Below are 13,056 nucleotides of genomic sequence, written 5' to 3' on the forward strand. Positions count from 1 at the left end.
GAGGCGGAGTCCAGAGGATCCTGGTTGTGGACAGCCTCAGCTAATTAGCAAGGCCCTTTGCAACTCAGTGAGACCCTGTGATGCACGCTTGTAATTCCCACACTTGGGAGGCTGAGACAGGAGGATCACACAGGTTCAAAGCCAGCCTCAGCTACTTAGTGAGGTCTCAGCAATTTAGCAAATATAAAATAGGTCTGGGAGTATAGCCCAGAGGTAGAAGGCCCCTGGGTTTCATTCCCAGTACCACCAAAATAAAAATAAAAAATAAAAAAATAATAAAAAGACTAAAAAATGGGGCTGGGGGTGTAGCTCGGAGGTAGAATGCCCCTGGGTTCCATCCCCAGTACAAAAAAGGAAGGCAGGCAGGTAAGAGAAAAGAAGGTAGTTCTCATGGCCATCAGGGACAAGTAAAATGCTGCAAACATTAGTGATTCACTAACAGCTCTCAATAATAAAAGGCTGTCCTACATTTGTTTGGCTTTTTAGAAGACAAATTCATTAATATATAAATAATTTGTGCACGCACACGCGCATGTGTGTGTGTGTGTGTGTCTGAGTGTGGTATTGGTAGAAGCAGGAGTGTTCTACCTCTGAGCTACAACCCCAACTCTATTTTACTTTTATTTTGAAACAGGATTTAAACCAGGTGTGGAGGTTCATACTTGTAATTCCAGTACTTGCAGATTGGTGAACAGCCTCAGCAAACAGTGAGACTCTCATTAATCTAGCAAAACCCTGTTTCAAAATAAAAATAAAATAGGGCTGGGAGTGTAGCTCAGAGATAGAATGCTCAAAAGTTCAATCCCCAATGCCACACACACATACACACACACACACCAAAAAAAAAAAAAAACAAAAAAAAAAAAACAGGGTTTCACTAAGTTACTGAGGCTGGTTGCAAACCTGTGGATCCTCCTGTCTCCCATGAACCAAAATTATGGAGGTACACCACCACATCGGGCACAAACTAGTCATATTTGCCATATATGGTAATAAGCATAGTAGTTCTCTATCAAAATTACATTTACATTACCATCTACACTGAAAAAAATCCCTATATACAGAAATGGATATCTGTGACATTCACACTTTTTTTTTTTTTTTTTTTTTTTTGCGGGTCTGAGGCTGGAACCCAGAGACATTTGACTTCCAAGCTACATCCCCTGCCCAATTTTTTATTCTTTATTTTGAAAAAGGGTCTCACTGAGTTGCAGAGGGCCTCACTAAGTAGCTGAGGCTGTCTGTGAACCGCGATCCTCCGGGTCTCAGCCTCCTGAATGCTGGGATTACAAGCGTGCGCCACCATGCCTGGCCACATTTTTCATTAATATAATTTTTTTGGGGGGTGTGGGGATGGAACCCAGGGTCATTCAATCTCTAAGCTACACCGCTGCCGTATTTTTATTCTTTATTTTGAAACAGGGCCTCACTAAATTGCGGAGGGCCTCACTGAGTAGTTGAGGCTGCCCGCAAACCACGATCCCCTTCCTGTCTCAGCCTTCCGAATGCTGGGATTACAAGTGTGCACCACCACGCATGGCTTAATATCAATAATTTTAACATTACTGATTCAGAATGCCTGTTTAAGCTGGGCATAGTGGCACAGGCCTATATCCCAGTACTTGGGAGGGTGAGACAGGAAAATAACAGGTTTGAGGACAGTCTTAGCAACTTAGGCCTCCCACAATTTAGTGAAACCCTATTTCAAAATAAAAAACAGCTGGGGATGGTGGCACACGCTTGTAATCCCAGCATTTGGGAGGCTAAGACAGGAGGAAGACAGCCTTAGCTGTCTTCACAACTCAGTGAGACCTTGAAAAAATAAAAACTAAAAAATAGAGCTGGGGAGCTGTGGTGGCGCACGCTTGTAATCCCAGCGCTTGGGAGGCTGAGACAGGAGGATTGCACAGGTTCGAAGCCAGCCTCAGCTACTTAGTGAGGCTCTCAGCAACTTAGTGAGACCCTGTTTCCAAATAAATTATAAAAAATAGGGCTGGGGTATAGTTCAGAGATAGAGTGACCCTGGGTTCCATCTCCAGGACTGCAAAAAAAAAAAAAAAAAACCAGGAAAAAAAAGGATACAACAAAATCTTAACTGCAATTGTCTAGAAGAAGTAGAATTATAGGGGGTTTTTATTTATTCATGCTGTTTTGAAAGTATATAACAGAAAGGGAAGTGAGAGATAAAAAGAGCAATAATAGCTTTCTTTTCTTTGCTTAGCTACTAAGACTTCCTGCCCTTTTTTTTTTTTTTTTTTTTTTTTTTTGGCGGTACTAGGGCAGGCATTCTACCTCCAAACTACATCCCCAGCACAATTTATTATTTGTGTGTGTGTGTGTGTGTGTGTGTGTGTTGATAGGGGTGAAAACCAGGGGCCTTCTATCTCCAGGCTACACTCCCAGACCTTTTATATTTAGAAACAGGGTCTCACTAAGTTGTTGAAAGCCTAAGTAGCTGAGGCTGGCTTTGAACCTGCGTGATCCTCCTGTCTCAGCCTCCAAAGTGCAAGGATTACAAGCATGCGCCACTACACCCAGCACCAGCCCAATTTTTTATTTTTTTATTTTTTGGTTTTTGTTTTGTGTGTTTGTTTGTTTGTGGTGGTACTGGGGTTCCTGGAAAGCCTTCTACCTCCGGGCTACACTCTCAGACCTATTTTACACTTTTTTTTTTTTTTTTAAACAGGGTCTCCTAAGCCAGCGTGGCTGCGCGATCTTCCCGTCTCCACCTCCCAAGCGCGGGGATTACAAGCATGCGCCACCACGTCCAGCTTATTCTTTATTTTTTAAATGGGTCTGAGTTGCAAAGGCCTTACTAAGTAGCTGAGGCTGTCTGCAAATGGCGATCCTCCTGTCTCAGCCTCCCAAATGCTGGGACTACAATTGTGGACTCCTGTCTTGGTTTTCTGAAATAACATTTTTTTCCCCTTACTGAATTCTATATATGTCACAGTCTTTAGTATGCTATGTGTTTTCAAGTCCAACAGGAATTATCATCTATAAAGAACTTAATATATATTTGGAATATAAAATATATTAAGCCAGGGTGGTGACACACATCTGTAGTCGCAGTACAAGAAAGGCTAAAAACAGGAGGGACCATGGAGGGACCCAGGAGGAAAGCCTCAAAAATGTAGCAAATCTCTTAGCAATTTAGTGAGATTCTGTTTCAAAACAAAAATAAAGACACGCTTGTAATCCCAGAGCTTGGGAGGCTGAGATAGGAGGATCGCACAGGTTTGAAGCCAGCCTTGGCTACTTAGTGAGGCTCTCAGCAACTTAGTGAGACCCTGTTTCCAAATAAAATAGAAAATAGGGAGTATAGCCTGGAGGTAGAAGGCCCCTAGGTTCCATCCCTAGTACCACAAAAAAAAAAAAAAAAAAAAGAGAGAAAAAAAGAAAGAAAGAAAAGAAAAAAGAAATGCATGGTAGCTCTGGCCTTTCATTTCAGTACTTGGGAGGCTGAGAAAGGAGGATTGCAGGTTCGAAGCCAGCCTCAACTTAGTGAGACTCTGTTTCAAAATAAAAATAGGGCCGGATGTGGTGGTACAAGCTTGTAATCTCAGCATTTGGGAGGCTGAGACAGGAGGATCGTGGTTCGAGGACAAAGTGGGCTGGAAAAAGAATTGAGCTGGGGGTATAGCTCAGAGATAGAAGGCCCCTAGGTTCCATCACCAGTATAGAGGAGGTTGTGGGGGGGCTGGGTGTGTATCTCAGAGATAGAAGGCCTTGGGTTTAATCTCTAGTAACACACACTGAAGAGAAGAACAAGAGACTGTGAAACCTTATTCATCAAATGGCCGCATTATGACGTAAAGACATACTAGACAAGCACTGCCTTAAGATCATCCTATACCTTTGCAGAATTATCAAAAAAATAAACGTATAATATTTCAAGCAACATTTTAATCTTGATTATAAATCACAGCAATTTATGAAAGCACATTTGCTTTAAACTATAGCAGTAAAGAGCTGATTAAAGCCAGGCATGGTGGCGCATGCTTGTAATCCTCAGGAGGCTGAAAGGAGAGGATCTCAGGTTTGAGGACAGCCTCAGCAAGTAGTGAGACTCTCATTAACCTAGTGAGACCCTGTTTCCAAATAAAAATAAAATATTACAAAAGGGCTGGAGATGTTGTTTGGAAGTAGAATGCCCCTAAGTTAAACCTCTACTACCACACACACACAAAGCAGACAAGTCAATGCTGTAGAAGCAGGACAAGTGATGGAAAACACAATGGAAGAAAAACCAAAAATGAATACAAAGAATTTCATTTCTTCCTTTTGCTTTTTTTTTTTTTTTGGGGGTACGGGAGTTGACCTTGACCCTAGGGACCTTCCACCACTGGATCTATAGCCTATTTTATCGTTTATTTTGAAACAGGGCCTCACTAAGTTGCATAAGGCCTCACTAAGTTGCTGAGGCTGGCCACAAACCTGTCTCAGCCTCCCAAGCTCTGGGATTACAAGTATGTGCCACCACTCCCAGCTTAGGTGTTTCTTATTTGTTTTATTTTAGGGGTGCTTACCTAGTGATCAACCACTTAAGAAAAGAGTAAATCCATGGGGAAAGTGACCTAGAAGTACCTCTGATGCTCAATAAATATTTACTGAGTAAATGAACAAGCGAATATTTTAGGAGAGTGGAGGTAAATTTCTTTGGAATTTACTTTTTAGTATCAAGGAAACTAGGGAACTATAAAGAACCATTCTTAATGATTTCAACATCAGTTCAGGCTGGCAGTAAATATCTGATTTCCTGAAAACAACGAACATTTCTCTAGCCTTTAACTTATTCAAACAGTAAGAGTTAGAGTCAACCCTTGTATTCCTACACAGAACTTCCTTTTCTCTGAAAACAGGAGGGGGGCATACACTTAACCACAAAGGAGAAACTGCTATGTGATGGCTGTTGATTTTGACAGAATATCTTTAAAGTTTTTATTTTGTGTGTGCACACGCGCACATGCACACGCATATGCATGCACTCACATCATGGGGGTGTGGTTACTGGGAAATGAACCCAGGGGAATGCTACCTCCTAGCTGATACCCTTCTTTCCTTCCTTCCTTCCTTTTCCTTCCTTTCTTTTGGTGGTAATAGGGATTAAACTCAGGGTATTCTGCCTTTGAGCTAACCCCCCCAGCCATTTATTATTTTTATTTTGAAACAGGGTCTCACTAAGTTGATGAGTCTCACTACTTGCTGAGCTATACTCAACTGGTGATCCTCCTGTCTCAGCCTCACAAGTACTAGTAATATAAGCATGTGCCATCTTGCCTGTCTTCTATTCTATTTTGAAACAGGGTCTCCCTAAAGATCTGAGTCTGATCTCAAACATGTAATCCTCCTGTTCTGGGCTACACTCCCAGACCTATTTTATACTTTTTTATTTTTGGAAACAGGGTCTCTTAAGCCAGCACGGCTGGCTTCGAACCTGCGTGATCCTCCTGTCTCCGCCTCCCATGCGCTTGGGTTACAAGCGTGTGCCACCACGCCTGGCACCCCCAGCCCAATTTTATTCTTTAATTTTGAAATAGCGCCCCACTCGGTTGACATGCATCTCACTACTTGCTGAGGCTGGCTTCAAACCTGCCATCCTCCTGCCTCAGCCTCTGAGGTATTCTGATTACAGACTTGGGTCACCATACCTAGCTTCATTAGAGATTTTTAAAGGGTAAGAAACTAAAGCAAAGATAAAAAGTATAATAAAGATTTCTTTAAAAGCCTAAACATAGCCGGGTGTGGTGGCGCACGCTTGTAATCCCCACACTTGGGAGGCAGAGACAGGAGGATTGAGCAGGTTCGAAGCCAGCTGCGCTCTCTGACTTAGGAGACCCTGTTTCCAAATAAAAATGTAAAAATAGGTCTAGGATTGTAGCCCGGAGAAAGAAGGGCTTCCAGGAACCCCAGTACCACAAAAAAAAAAAAAAAAAAAAAAAAAAAAAAAAAAAGCCTAAACATAGCAGGGCATGGTGGCACATGCTTGTAATACCAACATTTGGGAGGCTGAGACCGGAGGATCGCGGTTCATGGAGAGCCTCAGCTACTTAGTGAGGCTGTCTGCAACTGAGTGAGATTCTGTTTCAAGATAAAGAATAAAAAATAGGGCAGGGGATGTAGCTCGGAGGTCAAATGCCCCTGGGTTCCATCCCCAGACCCAAAAGAAAAGAAAAAAGAGGCCTAAACATATCTTAAACAAAAAGTTATCTGACCCAGTAACTTGTTGGTATATTCTGTTTTAGTTTTTTGTCTGCTGTGCTGGGGATTGAATCTAGAGGCATTCTACCTGGGGTATAACCCCAAGCTCTACTTTATTATTATTATTATTTATTTATTTATTATTTATTTTTGCGGTTATAAGGATGGAATCCAGGGGACTTCTACCTCTGGGGTTCATTCCCAGATCTATTTTATATTTTATTTGGAAACATGGTCTCCCTAAGTTGCTGAGAGCCTAAGTAGCTGAGGCTGGCTTCGAACCTGTGCGATCCTCCTGTCTCAGCCTCCCAAGCGCTGGGATTACAAGTTTGCGCCAACACGCCCACCCAGCAAGCTCTATTTTATTTTGAAACAGAGCTTCACTAAATTGCTGAGGATCAGGGTTTGCAGACAGCCTCAGCAACTTAGCAAGGCCCTTCACAACTCAGTGAGACCCTGTTTCAAAAAGTAAAAAGACTAAAAAAAATAGAGTTGGGGGTGTAGCTCAGAGGTAGAATGACCCTAGATTCCATCCCCAGTACCACAAAAAAAAAAAAAAAAAAAAATCTGAGGCTGGCCTGGAACCTGCAATCTTATATACTGGTTATTACAGGCAGGTGTTAGCATGCTAGGGTGTGTGTGTGTGTGTGTTTAGAGAGCAAGACAGAGACGTGTGTGTGTGTGTGTGTGTGTGTGTGTGTGTGTGTGTGTGTGTTTAGAGAGCGAGACAGAGACAGAGACAAAGACACTGGGGGCTGACCCCAACAGTGTTCTCTGAGCTATACCCCCAACCCTATTTTATTTTTTAACTCAGTGAGGCCATTTCAAAATAAAAAATTAAAAATAGGGCTGAGTGTATTGCTTATAGGTAGAATGCCCCTGGGTTCCATCCCTAGTACCACCAGGAAGAAAGAAAGAAAGAAAGAAAGAAAGAAAGAAAGAAAGAAAGAAAGAAAGAAAGAAAGAAAGAAAGAAGTCTCACTAAATGGCAGAAGGCTTCACTAAATTGCCAAGGCTGGCTTCTAACCTGTGATCCTCCTGTTTCAGCCTCCCAAGTACTGGGATTACAGGTGTGTACCACTAAATCCAGTTTGGTTTATTCTTTTTTTTTGGGGGGGGATGGGGATTGAACCCAGAGACATTCTATCGTCAAGCTGCACCCCCAGCCTGATATTATTTATGTAACTAGGTTGCTGAGAGCCGCCCTAAATTGCCACCTGTGATCCTCCTGTTCAGCCTCAAGTACTGAGATTACACGCACGCACTACCATGCCTGGCTTGGTATGTGTTTGCGCGCATGCGCTGCCTGCCTGCCTGCCTCTCTCTTTCTCTTTCTCTCTCTACCGGAAGTGGAACCCAGAGGCATTCTACTTCCAAGCTACACATTCAGCCCTTTATATTCTTTATTTTGAAACAGGGTCTCACTGAGTTGCAAAGGGCCTCACTAAATAGCTGAGGCTGTCAGCACACCACAATCCTCCTGTCTCGGCCTCCCAAATGTTGGGATTAGCCAGGCGTGGTGGCGCACTCGTAATCCCGGCGCTTGGGAGGCTGAAACAGGAGGATCGCACAGGTTCGAAGCCAGCCTCAGCTACTTAGTGAGGTTCTCAGCAACTTAGTGAGACCCTTTTTCCAAAAAAAATATAAAATAGGTCTGGGAGTATAGTCCGGAGGTAGAAAGCCTCTGGGTTCCACCCCTAGTACCACCAAAGGAAAAAAAATGTTGGGATTATAAGCATGTGATACCATGCCTGGCTCAGCTTGGTATATTCTTAAAAAAATGAAAACATGTCCACACAAAATCTGTGCACAAATGTTCATAGCAGCATTATTCGTAATAGTTAAAACGTAAATATCTCCTAATGCAAGCGATTGATGAATGAGTAAATCAAATACATACACGCCACCAATAGTATTCAGCCATAAAAGAACGGAAACATAATGCCATTTAGATGAACCTGAAAATATATGCTAATTCAAACATGCCCATCACAAGACAGGCACAGAATGCATGTCTGTAATCTTAGCTCCCCAGGAAGCTGAGGAAGAAGGATCACAATTTGAAGGACACTTTAGGCAACTTAGCAAGACCAGTCTCAAAATAAAAATAATAAATTTTAAGCTGAGAACAGTGGCACATACCTGTAATCCCAGTACTTGGAAGGTTGAAATAGGAGGTGTGCAAGTTCAAAGCCAGCCTCAGCAACTTAGTGAGACTCTCAGCAACCTAGTGAGACCTTGTTTCCAAATAAAAAATAAAATTAAGCTGGGAATGTAGCTCAGAGGTAGAATGCCTCTGGGTTCAATCTCCAGTACCACAAAATAAATAGATAAATAAATATTTTTTTTTTAAGGACAGGAATAGCCGGGCGTGGTGGTGCACGCTTGTAATCCCCGCGCTTGGGAGGCTGAGACAGGAGGATTACACAGGTTCGAAGCCAGCCTCAGGTACTTAGTGAGGCTCTCGGCAACTTAGTGAGACCCTGTTTCCAAATAAAGTACAAAATAGGTCTGGGAGTATAGCCTGGAGGTAGAAAAGCCTCTGGGTTCCACCCCCAGGACCACAAAAAAAATAAAAATAAAATAAAATAAATAAATAAATAAATAAATAAATAAAGGACAGGAATAGCCGGGCGTGGTGGCGTACTCTTGTGATCCCCACACTCAAGAAGCTGAGACAAGAGAATCGCACAGGTTCAAAGCCAGCCTCAGCTACTTAGTGCGGCTCTCAGCAACTTAGTGAGACCCTGTTTCCAAATAACGTATAAAATAGGTCTGGGAGGATAACCCAGAGGTAGAAAAATCCCTGGATTCCACCCTCAGTACCACAAAAAAAAAAAAAAAAAAAAAAAAAAGGACAGGAACGTAGCTCAGTGGCAGAGCACTTGCCTAATGTGTGAAGCTCTGGGTTCGATACCCAGCATCACACACACAAACACAAAATCATGTGAAAAAAAAACCAGCAAGTAAAATAAACATACACAAGCCAGGCGTGGTGATGCACACTTACAACCCTAGCATTTGGGAGACTGAGACAGGAGGATTGCAGTTCTTGGGCAGCCTCAGCTACTTAGTGAGGTCCTTTGCAATACAGTGAGATACTATTTCAAAATAAAGAAAAAAAAGTAGGGCTGGGAAGCAAGGCAAGGTGGCGCACACTTGTAATCCCAGCATTTGAGAGGCAGAGACCGAAGTATTACAGTTTTTGGACAGCCTCAGCTACTTAGCAAGGCCCTTTGCAACTCAGAAATGAAAAGACTAAAAAATAGGGCTGGGAGTATAGATTGGAGGTACAATGCCCCTGGGTTCCATCCCCGGTACCACAAATTAATTAATTAATTAATTAATTAGGGCTGGGGATGTAGCTCAGGGGTAGAATGCCCCTGGGTTCCATACCCAGTAGTGCGCGCGCGCACGCACACACACACACACACACACACACACACACACACACACACGCACAGGATAAATAGCATCCTTTCATCTCTGCTCTTCTCATCCTTCCCCATGCAAAAATTTTGGATAAAAAGCCATGTATTTTATGTATTCTGAAAATGACTGGAATTCTAAAAATATCTTAACCACAAAAGTAGCCACTTATTTTGATTATATTTTTGTAACAATGGCCTTCCTTAAAATGCAAGTTGAGAGAAGACTTATTCTACAAATTTAAACATCCACAATCAACTGTTTTAACTGGCGCTGGCACAAAACGCATTCCAGTTCACAAAAGACAACTCCACTATTACTCAGTCTAGTCAGAAAGCAATGTCATCAGGAATCTGTAGTGAATGTTCCTTCAATGTTTCTCTCTCAAGCCTAAGACAACGGCCTTCAAAAACAAAGCAAAAAACCCATACTAAACTATACTAAATCATAGGAAAGTATGTGCTATGCTTTAATTATTGGACTCAAAATTACAAGTGTGGTGGTGCACACTTGTAATCCCAGCATGTGGGAGGCTAAGATAGGAGGATCACAGTTCACGGACAGCCTCAGCTATTTAGTGAGGCCTTTTACAACTCAGTGAGGCCCTGTTTCAAAATAAAGAATAAAAAATAAAGCTGGGGGTGTAGCTCAAAGGTACATGCCCCTGGGTTCCATCCCCAATACTGCTAAATAAATAAATAAAAAGAATATAGGCTTAGAAGTTCAATACTAAATCACCTAGAAGAATCATACTAATTGCATGTATTTATTTTTTGCGAGTCTGGGGATGGAACCCAGGGGCATTTAACATCCAACCTACACCCCCTGCCCTATTTTTTATTCTTTGTTTTGAAACCAGGTCTCACTGAATACAAAGGGCCTAAGTAGCTGAGGCCATCCGCGAACCGCAATCCTCCGGTCTCAGCCTCCTGAATGCTGGGATTACAAGTGTGCGCCATCACACACGGCTGCATGTATTTACTTTGTGTGTGTGCATCTGTGTGTGTGTGTGTAGTACTACGGATGGAATCCCTGGATAGTTATACCTCTAGCCTTACTTTTTAATTATTTTTTACTAGTACTGAGGATTGAACTTAGAGGCATTCTACCTCCGAGCTATCCCCCCAGCCCTATTTTTTATTCTTTATTTTTTAAACAAGGTCTTGCTAAGTTGCAGAGGGCCTCACTAAATAGCTGAATCTGGCTGTGAACCTGCGATCCTCCTGTCTCAGCCAACTAAGTACTGGGATAACAAGCATGTACACCAAGCCCAGCTGCCTTATTTGTTTTTTGAAACAGGGTCTCACTATGTTGCTGAGGCTGGCCTTGAACCTGCAATCATTCTGTCACAGCCTGTCAAATACCAGGATTGCAGGTGTGGAGCACTGTGCCCAGCACAATTGTTTTTGTTTGTATTTTTTTTTGTTTAAATAATTGTGATTGAACACAGGAGCTATCTACCACTGAGGTATACAACCTGCACTATTTTAGTTTTTATTTTGAAACAGGGTCTTGCTAAGTTGCCAGAGCTGTCCTCGAACTTACGATCTGCCTGTCTCAGCCTTCCAAGTACTGGAATTACAGGTATGAACCACCACACCCAGCCCAGCACACTAATTATTTTTAATACAACCAATATCACATGAGTAATTAATAAGGATTCCCAGGTGCTATCCTCATTCCTTTAGTGTCAATTCTACTGCTATTTAATTACTGATACTGTTAACTAATAGTCATGCTCATATATATTTCAGCAGGCCAAAATGTTAGTCATATATTAAGAAGTATCTTAACATCTTTTAAATAACATCCGGCCGGGCGTGGTAGTGCACGCTTGTAATCCCAGCATTTGGGAGGCTGAGGCTGGAGGATTGCGGTTCGCGGACAGCCTCAGCTATTTAGTGAGGCCCTCTGCAACTCAGTGAGACCCGGTTTCAAAATAAAGAATAAAAAATAGGGCAGGGGGTTTAGCTCAGAGGTCGAATACCCCTGGGTTGCATCCCCAGACACGCAAAAAAAAAAAAAAAAAAAAGCCAGCCTCAGCTACTTAGTGAGGCCCTGAGCAACTCAGTGAGACCCTGTTTCAAAATAAAGACTAAAAAATAGGGGTGGGGAGGGTGGGGTGTAGCTCAGAGGTAGGAACAAATAAATAAATAAATAATGTTCTAAATTTTTTTCTTTTTCTTTTTTTTTTTTTTTTGCGGTACTGAGGATGGAACCCAGGGGCATTCTATCCCCAAGCTACACCCCAACCCTACTTTTTATTCCTTATTTTGAATTTTTTTTTTTTTGTCTCACTGAGTTGTTTCTGCGGTACTGGGGATGGAACCCAGAGGCATTCTACCGCCTAGCTACACCCCCAACCCTATTTTTTTAGTCTTTATTTTGAATTTTCTTATTTTGAAACAGGGTTTCACTGAGTTGCAGAGGGCCTCACTAAGTAGCTGGGGCTGTCTGTCCTCGAACCGCGATCCTCCAGTCTCAGCCTCCCAAATGCTGCGATTACACGCGTGCGCCACCACACCCGGCTAATTCCAAACCATTTGGAACAAGGTTACTCTAAATGATTTCTTAAAAGTGCATTCATGATCGTATGCGGGAGTCACGCACCGTACGCCGTGAGCTTCCGCTCCCCACCTCTCCCCCTCCGTCCTCCCCTTCCATTCTGTCAACACTTGCAGCTCTCCCGGGTCACTACCTCACATTTTCTTCAGGTTCTCTAATGAATTCCGAAATGGTCTCAGCTCTCTTGACTCTCTCCAGTCATGACCACCCTCTGGGATCCCCGGGACTCTGCAGTGGTCCCTCACTCTCGCCGGTCGCGGGCTCACCCCTAGTCCTTCGCGCCCCGCAGGGTAGGGTCTCGGGACGCTCCTCACCATCTCCCTCGACCCCTAACCTGCCTCACCCTAAGACTTCCTAGCTCCCTCCCACCTCCCACCTCAGACCCCACAGGCCAGGTCTCCGCCCACCTTCAGAGCCCTCCCTCCCCCTCCCCGCGCAGGGTCGGGCACCCGGGTGGGCTCCCGCCGCCCGCGCCCGCGCCGGCACCCGCGCCCCCGGCCCACAGCGCCCCCGGGCGCGGCCCTCGGACCTGCCTCTGCGCCTCCCGCAGCCCCTGCAGCCGGTGGCCCAACTCCCGCCGGTAGCTCTGCGCCGCCTCCACGTTTTCACGAGCCTCCTGCAGCAGCAGCTCGGGCTCCAGGTCCATGGTCACGCTCCTCTGCCGCTAGGCCGGCGGCCGCTGGCTCGGGTTGGCTCGGGCTCCGCGCTGTGGCCGCCCGGCCTCGTCGCGCAGGCGGAAGCGCCGTCACGCCACGCCCTGCCTCGCCCCGCCCCTCCGCCCCGCCCCGCCCCTCCGCCCCGCCCCGCCCCGCCCCTCCGCCCTGATTGACAGCCGGGGGCGGCGCCTCCGGGGCTCGCGCC

The 13,056-nt window shown here is 44.3% G+C and overlaps 1 protein-coding gene across 1 annotated transcript in view; it reads right to left on the reverse strand.

Annotated features, from left to right (window-relative positions):
* Positions 1-12,841, reverse strand: part of CRLF3 (cytokine receptor like factor 3) — a gene marked incomplete at both ends in the record, with an annotated part of 50,126 nt that extends 37,285 nt beyond the window's left edge. Inside the window, one exon of the mRNA XM_080713194.1 lies at positions 12,725-12,841. Coding sequence (XP_080569320.1) covers positions 12,725-12,841 — 117 coding nt within the window. The remainder of the gene's footprint in view (positions 1-12,724) is intronic.
* Between the last annotated feature and the right edge of the window lie 215 nt (positions 12,842-13,056).

The sequence above is a fragment of the Muscardinus avellanarius genome (genome assembly GCF_963383645.1).
Source record: "Muscardinus avellanarius genome assembly, chromosome: 16".
NCBI classification, from domain to species: Eukaryota; Metazoa; Chordata; class Mammalia; order Rodentia; family Gliridae; genus Muscardinus; species Muscardinus avellanarius.